Consider the following 15617-nt stretch of genomic DNA (forward strand, 5'->3'; position numbering starts at 1 on the left):
CTTATTTGAGTACATATATTTACAACAAGCATATTTGTCATCAGGTTTAAGACTAATCTATATAGTTTCTTAACAGATTCATGTGGGGGTGATATAAACATTGGACACAAAGAGCTGAGTGATCCTAGAGTGAAGAAAAGAGAAGAACCATCCAATGCCCAGTGGAGGGGCTCTAATTGTTATGGGTCATCTGGGTCTTTCTTAAGTGCTGCTGGGAAATGCAATACTGTCTTCCAGGCAGTCAGGTGACTAGTGGCTACAGTCATGTGACCAGTAGATGGGATCATGTGATCGCAGCTGGAGAAAAAGAGCCAAAGAAGAAGAAAAGAATGGTAGTAAAGCCTAGTGGATGATTTGTGCTGCCCGCTGCTAATGGCTGCCATCAGGAGAAGTGAATGCAGCGGCAGCAGCGGGATGATGAAGGGATAAGCTTTTTCAGGCTGTCTCTTCCATGCACATGCATTATTTCTGAAAGCTTCAGTGTGATTCAAAGCCCCTTAATGTGCTGGAGAGTGAATAAGTCATATGATGGAGAGAGAGAGAGCTCTGGGTTATACAGTATGAGCTCATCACCTCAGATATTCCTCTAATCTTTGAGGGTGCTCACAAGGCTTTCTAAAAGCTTGAAAAAACATTTCAGAAGATGTGCACATTGTGACTCTGTCACAGCTTTTTCAGTAATCTGAAGCAGTGCATCGTTTCTTTTACCACTTTGCAATAATATGCTACTTTCTGTTGGTCTGTCAGTAAATTCATTGAGGTTCAGAGTGAACACTTTGGCAAGAGATTGGAGATTTTCTCAAAAGTCAGGGAATAAACTGTCTTTGAATCGTTTCTCACATAATCCACTGAATGCTTTTTTTAAAAATGTTTAATTCATTGAGCGTCAGCCGATCCTGTTGCTCTTTCTGTGTTCATCTGTCTGCTACTCCACTGAGGTTTCATCCTCTAAAAGGGTCACAGACATTCATTGACATAAAACATTCTGGATATCTGTACAGAGTCAGTTTAATCATTGGTTCTTATCCTTTTAAAACCGTTTTTTTTTCTGCCTAAATCTGGTGCAGTCCCCTTTCACCGGCTGTAGGAAGTCCATGTTTGGCATGCAGCTTAATAATTTGGAGTCACTGAGGTTATTACGGCTTTATTTGTACACAAATCCCTTGAGAATTGAGGATCCGTCACCTTTTCCTACTGTTGTTAGGCAGCAAAGATTATGTTTATTTCTGGGCCAGCGATGTGCCGAATGTGTCATTTAGCGGTTTAGGACTAATATATTTTGTTCAAGCACAATGGATGAAAGGAAGCAAGCACACACAGGCAAATTTTAAACACAAAAATATTGAAACCTGATAGGTTTAGGTGATTTTCTCCTGAAAACTTCACTGATGTCTAATCTAGATTTCATTAACGCATTTCCCTTCCTCGTTATTTCTACAAGAGCCTTCACACCAAAAGAACCTTTGTTCAATAAAAGGATGTTTTTCATTATATTTGTGTTTCATAATATTCCTGATGATTATGAAATAATATCTGGCAAAAGATATGGCTTTCAACTTGGGAAACCAGTTTGCTATAAACAATCTAAGCAACATGTTGCAGCCTGAAGGAAGCAGAGATGATGGACTTTTAGACTCCCTCTAATGGATGTTTGAAGCTCCTTTGACTTGAAGGTAAAACATCACCTTGATGTGAACAGGCGAGAATTATTTCTAGATCTGTTTTTGAATTTTTTGTTCTGTGCATGTGGAGCACTAAAACCATGTTGTTTTTGCTCTAACAGTTGACTCGTTTTGTAGAGAGTCAGCTTCACCTCTGCTGATTATCTCTTCTCTGTGAAAACTTCCTTCCCCTAAATTTGATTGTAATTGCAGTCTCTCTGTTAATGTCTCCGATTTGACATAAAAACTCTCGCAATCAGATTTCCATCATGCATTGCTTGTATTTAGCATTTGCTTTGCCTCCTGTTTACCAAGTGTCCCTCTCTCTGTCCTGTGTGCAGGACCGTAAGCTGTCCAAGTCGGAGCGCCAGCGGTTCAAAGAGGAAGCCGGGATGTTGAAGGGGCTCCAGCATCCTAACATTGTCCGCTTCTATGACTCCTGGGAGGGTTTGTGCAAAGGAAAGAAATGTATTGTTCTCGTCACCGAGCTCATGACATCTGGCACGCTGAAAACGTGAGTACAGGAGCCTAAGAAGTGTTTTGTAATGCATTTTCACACTTTATGCTTTGTAAAATTACTTAATATTTACACGTATATATGTTCTATATATGGCATACAGTTGTTTTCTTCCCCCTCTCTGAGCATATACTTTGTAAAACAGCTGTTAGTCTTGAGAGTTTATGTTTTGTGAACATAAAGACTCTTAGCTGGATAATGAAGTTGAATTAAGCTCTGGACTTTGACTAGGCCACTCTAACACACAAGTATCCTATCTAAAAAAAGTACAATGATGAAGGGACTTTACAATATTCAGGTTTGGATATTAGCACCACTGACAAGGATCAGTTTCTGCCTGCCCCATTCTCAAAACTCAATGTGAATAATAGACATGCCATCACTAAATGCCTCTCTGTGCTGATGAGAATAGACGCGCATCTGTGAACGTCACTGTTGCAAAAAAAAAGGCAATAAGCTAGCGCCACATGGTGCATCACGGGACACCGTCAGCACACCTGCCAGCTGCTGCTTCTGCTGCAGATTCCTCTCATTCCTGGCGTTGCTCCTCTGTGCTGGGGGTCGAGGAGCGCTGATATATAACCAGACTGTTGCAGTTGGAGGGAGACAAAAGAATCTTGGAGAGACGCTTGGCATAAATTGAAAAAAAGCACAGAGGGGGACGTGACAAACCACTGACTCACCTGTAACAGAGGAGGCAGAAGAATGTGTCAGAGTACTTTTCAGGAGGGTGGCGCCCTCCGCTGGAAGACTTCATTATGAACGAATGCAATCTGTACTCCAGTTTGAATTTACAAACTCATATTTATTCAACACATTTTTGCTCTGCAGCTTTTGATGGCATAACATTGAACTTCTTGATAAATGAAAACATGTTGTTTAATATATAATGAAACCAGAATGCATCCCCAATTGCACTACACTGAAACCAGTGCAATTTTGCTTAAAAAGTCCCCAATCAACATATTGTCAAGATTAAAACTTATTTTCCGCATACAGCTAGCAGTTTTTGAGGGTTTTTTTGCAAGAACTTGCAGACTGTGTGGTGGTGCGTTTACGGACAGGATGAAAGCTGTGCAGGGGTTCGGCTTCAGTCCAGTTGAGTTCTCAGAAAGGAGAGGTGCTGTGCAGTGCTGAGGCAGTGGAAAAAGAAAGAGAGATGGCGGGGGGCCTGATAGGGAGGGAGAAAGATGGTGAAGTTTTCTTACAAGCGCATGTGGATGTGTTTGTAAGAAAGGTTTGTCCTGCTTTTTTGTTGTTGTTGTTTATTAAATATTACTAAAGGTGACATACATAAAACTGCGTACTTGGGTCTGTGTGCTGGAATAAGAGCAAGTTTGAGCGACTTTGTGTGGGAGAAAGGCTGTGCAGTGTCACTTCAGAGCTGCTGCGTGCCACAGGGTTTAACTCGTCTGTCAGCACCACTTTGACTCCAGAACGGGGGAGAAACAAAGCAGAGGAGACGGGTGAAGGGATGGGAGACGGAGGGGAAACAAGGTGTCATGTTTTCCGCGGGAAGTGGAAATAAAAGATGAAATGAGGGAGAGAAGGCAGTTTTTTTTTTTTTTTTTGTGGAACACTTTAAGACTGTTCACTTGAAACTAAGTATAATTTCTTAACATATTCTTTGATTTTTAAAAGCACTTCCTGTAAAGCACTAACCACAGTGTTCTGGGCTTAAACATCAGTGTTTTTGCATTAGTTTAGTGAATATTACTGTGACACAAGAATTCAGTGAAAGTATTTTTTATCACTTATAAAGTAACTTACAATAAGCTAAAATGCCCTTTTAGCTTATTTGCACTGTTATATATGTAAGGTGGAGATGCATCAATGAATCCTCTGGCCACCGGAATCGAAACATTATTACATTTGACAGAGAACGGACCACACCATGTCACTGCCATGTTGCAGTGACCTCACTCTTCTGTGTGAAAGTTGTAACTGAATGTGCATTTTTAATGTCAGTAAGAATTTTAATGAGATTAGAAAGTACAGAAGATACAGGCTGTTGTTAGCAATGCTAACCACATAGTTTATGTTTGAGACAGTTCTGTCTTGATGGTAATATTGTCTATGGTTTTATATAATAATAAAATCTTTCATTATTCATCTTTAATTTATTGCCATGCTGGAGATTACATTTTCAAGTGTACAAAAAATGTGGACTGAGAAAATAATTGCTTTGTTTTATGTTAGAAATTTAGTTTTGAGGTTTCAGTTTAAACTTAATCTCTGGCCATGACATAGTAGTACTTCTGTCAGCTTAGATCTGTCCATAACAGGACATTTAACGAGCATTAACTTTTAAAGTTAATGCTGTGACACCATTTCATACCATGCCCTTTAGCAGTGTGCATCGCATTATGTTCAACTGAACTGTTCTTGTAATATTTGCATTAAAATCATAAACTTTACTGCAGATAGTAATTGTAAATGTATTTCATGACTTGTTTAGGTGATAAAACCAGTGACATCTTAGCTGGTGTTTGTGTATGCGCTCAACAATCTGAGATGTTTGTTGGCCGTGTCGGAGAGGACTAGCTTGTGATTTCCTGACCAGCAGTTTTTAGGCCATTTCTCATCAGCTTGGACAGATTTGCAGCTGGAGGCCATCAGCAACTCTTTCCTAGAGTTTTTTTTTTTTTTTTTTTAGCATCAGGAAAGAAAACGGATTAAGCCTGAACTGGGAATGACCTTAACAGATCAGAGAGAAGATTAGTTTAAGATGCAGAAGTTACTTTAATCACTGTAAATCACGGTATTCTTTATATTGTAATTGCTGTTTAATAAGGTAATTTAAGAAAATGGGAGCTCTCCCTTATCATTGAGCTGATCAGAAGTTGCTTCTCTGCGCTAAATCCTTCTTCAGAAAACTGAATTTAAATGCTGGCGAATAAACATGGCTGAAAACGGATGGGTCATTTCTTGTTACAACTCTTTGATAGAAACAGTAAAGATTTCAGTTTATAATTTTAAAACTGAAAACGTTTCAGGTTTAAGGTTGTGTCTCCTGTGTTGTCGGCGGGTTTCCTCCCTCTTTCCAGAGCCATATTAACCAGGTGGATTGACACGTCTTAAAACACCCGCAGGTGTGATCTGTGTTGGCTCTAAAAATCACTTGGCAGCCTCTCAGTGGGTGTCTCCCTGCTTACCGCAAGGTGTGTGCTGGGAGAGGCTCCAAACGTTCATGTACCAAACAGGAATCAGTGTGTAGATGTAACGAACCAGTCGAAATTGCGTAAAGATTAAAAATGCAGCAAGTCCACAATAAATGATTGCTTGTTGTTCTCAGTCATCACAACCTAATGGGTTTGGAATAAGCAGCACGGGAATTGCTTGCCTTGTTTGATAAGATGCAATGAATGCTGTGAGATTGAAGGCCACCTGCGCTGTTTATAACCAAATTAGGAGCATTTCTGATGATGTGGGTCTAAATGGCTTCTGCTGTTGCATCGGAATGATGAACATTTTATATTTTATGGAGACGATGTTTGGATCCTTTTCCTTTTAGGAGCTCGAAATGTTGAGGCTTAATCAGTTAAGTAGCCTTTCTTTGTTGGACCTCAAAAGAAAAAAAGAGCTTTTACTTTTCAGCCCTTGAATCCAGAGTCATTATGCAGTCACAAAAAATAGACAAAGGAATGTGCTTCCGTTATTTTAAGTTTTAAAAGTGCACATTTTCTTTCATCAATGCCTGTCTGCCTGTCTTTGCTTATTTTTATGTTCTGTTTAAAGTCTTGTCACAATGGAAAGCTTTCACAGGAATATTTTGTATTTATGTCTTAATTGAGTGGTATTTTAGGCCGCCTTTAATTTTACAGGCAGGGGAATTAATTTCAATAATGGCCATTCTAATTTTGAGTTTGTGCACAATGATGGAGTAATTTATAATGAGCTGCTCAGGCCTGGACTGTCTGACAAGAGTAAACAGTGGTTATGTAAGTGTTATATTTTATCTAATGTGTTGTACCCTTTCCGTCTGTCTTTATTGCCTGCAATGCAAAACCTTGATTTGGACTCATTAATTTTCCTGTCAGTGTCGCCCTCAAAAAAATTGTTTTGTTTTGTTTGCTTGAATACAGATTCTCCCAAAAAAATAAAAACAGTCAAGCTGTGATTTAATTGTCTGAAGTTGAGGTTAAATTTGGATTTCAGCCCACAGACAAGACGGATTGTTATTTTCTTGCTTCCTCTTTGTGTTCAGCAGAGTGTGACACTGTTTCTGATTTCCCCTTTCAGATACCTGAAGCGCTTTAAGGTGATGAAAATCAAGGTCCTGCGCTCCTGGTGCCGGCAGATCCTTAAAGGTCTCCACTTCCTGCACACCCGGGCCCCGCCCATCATCCACCGGGACCTGAAGTGCGACAACATCTTCATCACGGGGCCCACGGGCTCCGTGAAGATCGGAGACCTGGGACTGGCCACGCTGAAGAGGGCCTCCTTCGCCAAAAGTGTCATAGGTGAGAAATCCGTTCAGCCCGCAGAGTAACAGCTAAAGTTTTAAAAGGAAACAGCCTTTGCAGGAGTTATACCTACTTGAAATGCAAACATCTACACACGCACATTAATTTTATTGCCAGTTGTTAAAGTGAGCCGCAGGTATTTGGAAAGTACCCTCAGCGAGTCTGCTGGTATGCCGGGGGTTAGGCTGTCTGAGGATGTAATGGCTGCACACATAAAGAAAATAAAAGCCTGGCTTGTTTTCAGTTGAATAGCCATGTAGCTGACCACAGGTATTTTCTTGGTGATGCCTCTGAATTCCTTCTCTTTTCTCCTCCACCTTTAAGCGAGGTTCACAAATTGTTTGTAGTAATTACAGAGACCACGTACAACTTTGTGGTTTGCTGCATGTTTTTTCTAAATTACATTTTACGACCTGAATTTGACTGTCAGGAGTTCGAGTGGTTTCATGGGGTATTTTAAGAAATATTGTGGTGATTCAGACATTTAAAGTTCTGCCTTTTTTTTTTTTCTTTTTGAAAGGTACCCCTGAGTTTATGGCTCCTGAGATGTATGAGGAGAAGTACGATGAATCCGTAGATGTCTACGCCTTCGGGATGTGCATGCTGGAGATGGCCACCTCTGAGTATCCCTACTCAGAATGCCAGAATGCGGCGCAGATCTACAGACGGGTGACAAGTGTAAGTCTCCGCTTCCTCTGAGCTCCTCCGTCAACATTTTTGCTGCACTTACACGTCGGAGATGAAAGTCTTGTTTGTCTTTTTGTCTCATCTCTCCGTCCTGTGTCCGCTGTTTCCCCCTCCGCACTTGTTTACTGACTGTATTAATAAGTTTGGCATGAGCTTCAGGAGTTTCAGTCATATGATGCTGTTTTTTGCTCTGATTAGTCCTTCTATGCACTCTTCCCTCTCACTGCAACTCTATTTTGTTCTTTTTGCCAAATAGACTTAAAGAGAAGAAAGTTGCAACAACATGGAAGGTGATCACAACAGCGTCAAATTAAAGATTTGAACCTCACTGTTTGAGTTTATTTCATTTACTCTTCTATTTCTGCCATATTTTTAGCTTAAATGGTAGGTTGTATGGAAAATACTAGTATTTCTAAAAATCTGTTCATCCATTGATCATCATTTCCTCTGTTCAACCATTTTTCCATTTTTCCAATCCAGTTCAGTTTGACTCAAAAATACATTCTTAATCCCAACAATAAATGAAACGCCGATATGAGTCGGTATTCAATCTCTCCCTCTGTTCAATAGTCCATCTGTCTTCGATCAATACACCAACTGTTCATCTTATTGATCTTATCTACTCCAATTTTCTGACACATTTGAATTTAAGGTTTAATTTTAAGAAATAAAGGGAGATATTTTAGATATTTCACTGTGTGTGTAATGAAGCAGTAAGATGAGCTTCAAAATATTGAACTTTTACAATAAATTTTTTTTTTTTTTGCTGTGCTTGCAAAACGACATTAAATAAAAGCTCTTGGATTTCACTAAAGCACATGAAAACGAGGGCAATGTTTCTTAAATGTTCAATGTTTTTATGTAATTGGATCAATTTAAATAAAGTCAATTACTACTACTGTAATATGTTAAAAATACTAAAGGCAACATTTTGTTGCCTTGATTTCAAAATATATTCTGATCATTTCAAAGTTTAATTCCAGGAACTGTTTGATTTAGTCCTTGCGGTTCCCTCCGCTTCTGTTTTGCTTGCACATTTAAATTGAAAAGATTCAGATTTAGATTACCTGTAGCGCTTCGAGGAAACAGAACCCGTCCACTGTCCTGGTGTCCCCTCCGCCGCCCTTGGTTCTCAGTTTAATTTAAGACGCTACATGAGCAGAATAAATTCAGTGGGTTTAGATCTGATAATTTTTGCCTTCCTGTTCTTTTTATCTCGCTTTCAGTTTTTTGTCGGTTCACTAAAACATTATTAAGTTATTACTGTGACCCCAGCTCTGGGATAACTCAGCTGTTTGTGTGGTTGTATAACAGATTTCCAGCAGACGGATCTCATATACTTTAATCAACACAGGATTTTGCAAAACACGAATCCCAAACATCCGACTTTAGTTTTGAAAATTTATTGCCGTCTGTGTGTGACAACACCTTGTGATAGCCACTGGCCGCCTGATCACCAGCTTCCCTTCATTTCTTGGGGTTATCCAAAGGTTAGCAAAAGAAACACTTTAGGTTGTTTTCTTGAGGGTTTGGTTACCCAAGGAGTTTTGCATTTTGTTAGCAGCACTATTTGGAAATTCTCATGTAACTGATACAATCTCTGAACGCTTGTGAGCAGGGTTTCTCCCGACTGACAAAACTTTGCTTTTTATTCATGACTGCTCCACATTTTCTGCTCTTTCGTCTAATATTTTGCATCTCTTATACAAAATGTCCTGCAGAATAATGCAGCCAACAGCATGTTTAACTGTGCGTCTCCTCGAAGCTCTTCCTCAGCCTCACATACGACCCACACCCTTCAAATCAGAAGACATTATATCTACTGTCTACAAATTGTCCCACTGTCTTTTGGTGTTTATCCAGCCGGTTATATAATTGTGCTTCTAACAAAGAGCTGCCTTCAGTTAGAGCAATCTATAACCTAATAAGAGGAGTGCTGCACTGATGCCACAAATAATTAAAGCAGTAGTGAATGATAAGTGGAGAATTGATGAAGAATAGGACAATTGTATCTTTTAGTTCAAAATAAATCAGAAAACTTTGAAAAAGATGAGATGGAAAGGATTGTTTCTGTGGTAACATTGAGTACTGCTAAAATAATGTCGACCTAAATAATAACAGATATGTTATTTTGACTGTCTTGTGAATAAGCCACATTTTTGTTATTTTTCCCACTGCCCTCGGAGAGCTTTTGTTCTTCTAACATATAAAACTGATATCTGGTGTTGAAATCAATGGTTGTCGTTTAAAAGCATTTTCGTTCTCGCAGATATATCTCTTGGTATTACTGCATTAGAACTTTGTTTGCCTTTACAGTTGCTTTAATTCTTTGTGGCTTAGATTCAAAAAGATGCCTAAATATTTCCTCAACGGTTTTGATTCATGTTGACGGGATGTTGAAGCAGATTTGTATTTTTTTATTTTATTTTTTTTACATCCATAAAGTCCAAATCTCTGGCTGCTGTGGAGACCATTGAAGTTCAGTAAAGTCATGTTCAAAATAGCAGCTTGAGATGATTTGAGCTTCTTGCTTGAAGCTCAAATCATTTTATTTTAAAAGTGGATAAGGTCAAAATGTTCATCACATTTTAGTAACAATAGCATTTTTTTTCTTTTTGCATCTGCTGGGAGTTTTTAAAAAAATAAGCAAAATTTTATGCAGGTTGTGAACAAGTTATTTTTATGCTGCTTATTTAATTAATTTGTACGTTCAGTTATGTTTTAGTCGTTGAGGGGAAGCAAGTAAAGGCTAATAGCTTGCTTATAGTATAAACTACATTTTTGTTTGTTGTAGTTATTTGCTTTTTTTCTTTGTATGGCTAATATGAAATATATGAGAGAAAATTATTAATTTTAAGATACATTTATGTTCAAGACGCTAACATTATGTGTTTGTTTTTTGGGGGGTTTCTTTAGGTAGGAAAGTTGAAATAGTTTTCTGGTTGTTTTTCAATTTCCTGAGAGGTTATGTTTTGTCTAAGAAACCAAATGATTGTATTGTATTTGCTTTTTATGGCTTATCATTTTATACCTCGCCAAACAGTGTTTTTGTGATTCATTCCTTCTCCTTGCTGAACATTCCTTCCTTCCAATTAGCTTTATTTAACTAAAATCCCTCCCTTCTTATACCAGACTTAATGCCATTACATCGTCCATCAGTTCTAACTTTGTTTGGCTTCACAGTGGCGTGTGTGAGAGAGAGATTTTGTGGCACACAGAGATGGGGGGTTGTTATTTCATGGCGAAGCAGCCGGAAGGCAACATGCTATGAAAGAAAAGAAAAAGGTGAAGGAAGAGGAGAAGGATGAATATTTTCTGGTTTGAAGGTTGAGTTTTTTTTTTTAATCTCCATTTACTTCTTTAACAACTTAATTGGTAAGTTGCTATTTCAACAAATCTTAACGTCGTCCACCCTTGCATAGATGTTTATTTTTAAGGATTTGAGTTATGTTACATCATCAATTATTTCTGACGTGTGCGCCTGGTTCCCACTTATGTTGACTTAAATTATTTATGAAAAAAAAGAGTAATAAGAGTCCAGAAAAGAGTAATAAATTGAATAAATTTAATATGCTATTTTTTTTTAAGGTTTTCATATGGAAAGTAGCTTCAGCTTTAATTCTTTCTTTATTTTTTTAACTCTTACTCATCAGTGGATTTTAAAGTAATATAGTTAAATGACCTGAATGTGATTAGTAAGGTCAAATGAAGTGAAATATAAAAAATGTAATGGTTTATAATCAACTTTGGGTGTTTTAAATGTTTCCAGACATATGAAAAATGGTGATATAATTGTTTCTTCTATTCAGCAGTACAAAGTGTAACTACATAATCCTCTATTATCAATTGTTTTATTTGTTTTCTGTCTTCCATTTTTTTTCCTTTTCCATTTTTTTCATTTTTGTTTCTTAAATTTCAACCATTTCTTAAATTTATTTTTTAGATTTTGCTCCATTTTCTTTTCTATTTTACATTCTGAGCTTTAATTGTTTCTCTACCCAGGAAGCCATTATATTGTTTATTACTGTTCAGCCCCAGCAGTCTTATTTGGTCCCCAACCTCTGAACTGGAGCCCTGCTGATTATGTCTGTCAGTGTTACTTCTCAAATTTGGTTCTTGACTTCTTAATTGCTTTTGTGGGGCCCGTGGTTCATTATTTTCCTGTTCTGCTGACTTTATGTGGAATTTGTCCTGGGGTCAAACTTTTACCAGCTAGTCTCTGACACCGCAGGTCACCTGATCAAGAAATATTTAACCTGAACACCAAATTCAATTAGCTGACTCAGTTAAACATGTGGGGAACGAGGATTAGACGTTTCAAAAACACAATTCAAAGCTAAATACCTATATTAAAGTAATGGGGAAAAAAGAAACATTATGTCCAGAGATGAAAAACCAAATAACTGCACATCTGTTATGAAGATGAAGAACTTTAATTTTCCCCACATGCATATCGAATGGCGGGAAGTGTCACAGTAAATTTGACCCTGGGAAAGAACAAAGCTGTATTTCACTTCTTTTTCTCCCTGTGTTAATGTTTCTGAAAGCTTCCTTGCTTTCATTGCTCTTCTGTTTTTTGTGTGTGCAGGGAGTAAAGCCTGCGAGTTTTGACAAGGTGGCCATTCCTGAGGTGAAGGAAATTATAGAGGGCTGTATAAGAACAAACAAAGATGAGAGGTGAGTCGCAAGGACAAAACCTGCCTCCAAATATGGATTTCTTTTCTTGACATGTGCTTTCTGGAATTTTATTTATTTCTTGTGGTTTTTTTTTTTTTTTTGTTTTGGTTTTTTTTTCTCCGTGCTTTCATTCTCTTTTAGTGGTTTCTAATTTTGATAAAACAGAAATAACTTTCCGTTTAATCTTCTGACACATTCTCTTTTACATAAACAGGTATTATCTTACCAGACTAGTAGATTTTAAATAGCTTTATGTTTCAGTCTTTCTTAATGACTCTTATGTTTCCAGATATGCCATAAAGACCCTGCTGAATCACGCGTTCTTCCAGGAGGAGACGGGGGTCAGGGTTGAACTTGCGGAGGAGGATGATGGGGAGATGATTGCTATCAAACTTTGGCTCAGGATAGAAGACGTCAAGAAACTCAAAGGCAAAAATATGAACGCGCATAAAGCTTAGTCATAATATCTATGTGCTATGAGCTTTTTTTAGAAGCCTTGGTTATTAACTGAGCAGAACTATTTCACATCTTTATAGGCAAATATAAAGAAAACGAAGCCATCGAATTCTCCTTTGACCTCAACAGAGACGTGCCTGAAGATGTGGCGCAGGAAATGGTACGTCTACCCTTTAAGGGGAGAAAAAATATGACTCAAGATGCAAAATATGCATGATGGGAATCACCTGTGTCTTCTGCCAGGTTGAGTCTGGCTATGTTGCCGAGGGTGACCACAAAACCATGGCCAAGGCGATCAAGGACCGCGTGTCTCTGATCCGAAAGAAGAGAGAGCAGAGGCAGCTAGTGCGAGAAGAACAGGAGAAGAGGAAGCTGGAGGCTGAGAAACGGCAACAAGAGGCTTTCAAAGCTCCACACACCCAGGTTTGTTGGAGTGGTGCCTCCAGATAAGATGGCTTCACAAAATTTATTGAACCCGGTTTGAATTATATGAAATATTAGATTTTGTTCATTATTGCATTCATTAGAGTCTGTATTCAAAAGTCCCATCTCACTTATGATGCCTGTGTGCTCAAGCTGAGATTCATTGTCTATGATCTACTATATGTGGGCACAACTCATCCAATCTTAAAATGTAAACATTTCAAAAGCTATTCCAGTAAATAATGTTATGGCAATAAAATTTATCTTTGGGGCTTAATTTGTACTTGTTTCTAACAAGCCCATTAATCAAATCCTCCACCGTAAATAATGGTGGCCTTATGGCTGACAGAACATATGCCCTGGATATATGTTGTCAATAAATGCAAAGAAATTAAAGGTTGGATGCTCCAGAAATATTTATGTATGAGATAATGTTAGAATAATTTGTGTTTCACACACCTTTCACAGGGGGGTCAGTAGTCGTTGAATGTCGTCCATACTTGACGTTTGCTTGACTGTAGCTTGTGTTTGTGTTTCTAGTCGAAGACAGAAGAAACGGAGGCAGAACAACTTCACCATCAGCAGACGGGCCTCTCTCACACATGTAAGACTGGGACCTGTTTTACAAACCTAGTTCACCTTATCTGATAAATACTTAAATGAAAATTTGATTTATTAAAAGAAAAAAAAAAGCTGGGTTTAATTGCAAGAAAAATTTTAATAGGGTTCAATTTGTGATATATTAAATTATAGACAGCTTGCTGGTAATAAAATATGCAAGTGAAGTCATCCGAGTTTAATCAGAAAACACCCCACGTCTGATTCCTAACTTTTTTTATTTGACTTTCCTTAACTTTGTCCAGCTTAAGTGAAGCTGCAGCAGAATAACAGGAGATTGCCTCCTTGTCTTTCTGACTTTTAGCTGAAGGCGGTTTGGACAGCGGACAGGGCTCCTCGGTTTTCTCCTCCGACTCCCCCCACCTCGGTCAGCTGACCATGTCTTACAGCTGCCCCCCGTCCTCCCAGCCCCCCTCCCAACCCCAGACCCCATACCCCCAAACCCCTGCTGCTGCCTCGCAGCAACATCCAGGCTATTCCCAGCCGCCGCAGCCGATGGTAAGTAACAGCTTCCTGTAAACGCCTCACGGCGGTCACGTCCACGACGCGACTCTCTGCTCTCATACGTGATAGAAATGACTCATCTGTTTGAAGTGAGCACTCTGGGTGTTTTGCAGTGAGCTGGAATGACAGTTTGCAGTGTTTTGGAGTGGGAATGTGGATAGTTTTCTTCTGTTGCACCAAAAAATTTATCGACCTCAAGAAGCAGGATTTGTTCACTGATCCACCAAGACTTGCAATTCACAATCTTTAATCTAATCTAAACAGCAAAACAAAGTTTGTTAGAATTTCCGCATTTAATCAATCAGGTAATACAGTCAGAGGTTTCGTCTAATAGTCAGACATTAAGGCAGTTATTCGCTTAGTTATCCAGGCAACCAGCTGATCAGGCTATTCACTTTTGGTTCAAGAGTCAGTCACTCTTTCTTCACTTTCCAAGATTTCCTCCATCCCTCTTTCCCACAGTCCTGCTTTCTGATCAACCACTTCTTTCCTTCTTGAACTCCCCATAATATCCAACAAAATACGAAAACATTTCAACACGTTTTCACTCATTTACATGTAAATTTAGTTGTTCAGTTACCTATTATTACACATTGTTGGATAAAATGTTGAGAAATGATTTTGTTTACATCAGGACCATTTTTATTACATTTTGTTATGATGCATAAACACACATCTGTGTTTTTTATTTGAATTCTAACATCAATTCGAGGGAGCACACGCTTGTGAAGAGGGAAGAAGATGATTGGTTTTTCAGCTATGTTTACATATAGGAATGTGAAAAGTAGACCATGCAATCTTATTTAGCCTCCTTTAATTTACCCAGTCAGGGTTGAGAGCTGATGGATCCTCACAGAACATCTTTAACCAATCAGACTGAGCGTGAGCTATTTAGGCCAAAATAATAAACATTTCCAGCTCCAGATAAGAAAAGCTGGTGAGGCAAAAGGTGATTCTACAAAGGTTTTAATTCAGAGAGACTTAAAACAAACTCAGGGTTTTTTTCTTTTTTTTTTTATTTTTGAAGGTGAAGATTTATGGAAAATTATGTGTTATGTCTCCATTTACAGTCATGCACAACTTCTTGTTGATTTATCACGCAGAATCCTGGAAAAATACAACGAATCTTGTAGCTATAATGTGATCGGATAATAATGTGCAAAATGTTTTATGTGTAATTATGGAGTTTTATTTCCACTCTATGGTTAGGGTCTTATTGCAGCATCATTTCCATATTTAGATGTGTTTCAAATTATAATCTCCTTGATTATAACAAGCAACAATGATTCAGACAAGTTCAGTTCCTTTCTTTACGTCTCTTTCGGAGTAGCTGATGGACTTATGAGCTACATTAAACCTGTGGTCTGCCTTGGATCTGGACCGATTTATAGCCGAAAAATAAGACTAATGCAATCATCATAATGGGGGATTTTTAATTCTCAGCTTTCATTCTCGGTTGCTCTATTTTCTACAAAATTTTAGATGTTTTTTCTTCTTCTGTTTAAAATCTGTCTTTCATTTGCAGTCACTGAGTTGGTTAAAGTTTAATTCATGTCATCTTTGTATTTTGATATGATTGTTGAGTCAATTCCTCTAAAAAGAAAAGTT

General features: G+C 38.2%; 1 protein-coding gene across 12 annotated transcripts in view; it reads left to right on the top strand.

Annotated features, from left to right (window-relative positions):
• wnk1b (WNK lysine deficient protein kinase 1b) overlaps positions 1-15617 on the top strand; it is an 85090-nt gene that overhangs the window by 39041 nt on the left and 30432 nt on the right. For all 12 annotated transcript variants that reach the window (XM_055054571.1, XM_055054575.1, XM_055054572.1 and 9 more), the window contains 9 exons: positions 2003-2175; positions 6421-6641; positions 7165-7322; positions 11920-12008; positions 12298-12437; positions 12545-12624; positions 12708-12887; positions 13428-13491; positions 13810-14003. In XM_055054571.1, the coding sequence (XP_054910546.1) occupies positions 2003-2175; positions 6421-6641; positions 7165-7322; positions 11920-12008; positions 12298-12437; positions 12545-12624; positions 12708-12887; positions 13428-13491; positions 13810-14003 (1299 nt within the window). The remainder of the gene's footprint in view (positions 1-2002; positions 2176-6420; positions 6642-7164; positions 7323-11919; positions 12009-12297; positions 12438-12544; positions 12625-12707; positions 12888-13427; positions 13492-13809; positions 14004-15617) is intronic.

Source organism: Poeciliopsis prolifica, unplaced genomic scaffold (assembly GCF_027474105.1).
Source record: "Poeciliopsis prolifica strain line A6 unplaced genomic scaffold, Auburn_PproV2 SCAFFOLD040, whole genome shotgun sequence".
Lineage (NCBI taxonomy): Eukaryota > Metazoa > Chordata > Actinopteri > Cyprinodontiformes > Poeciliidae > Poeciliopsis > Poeciliopsis prolifica.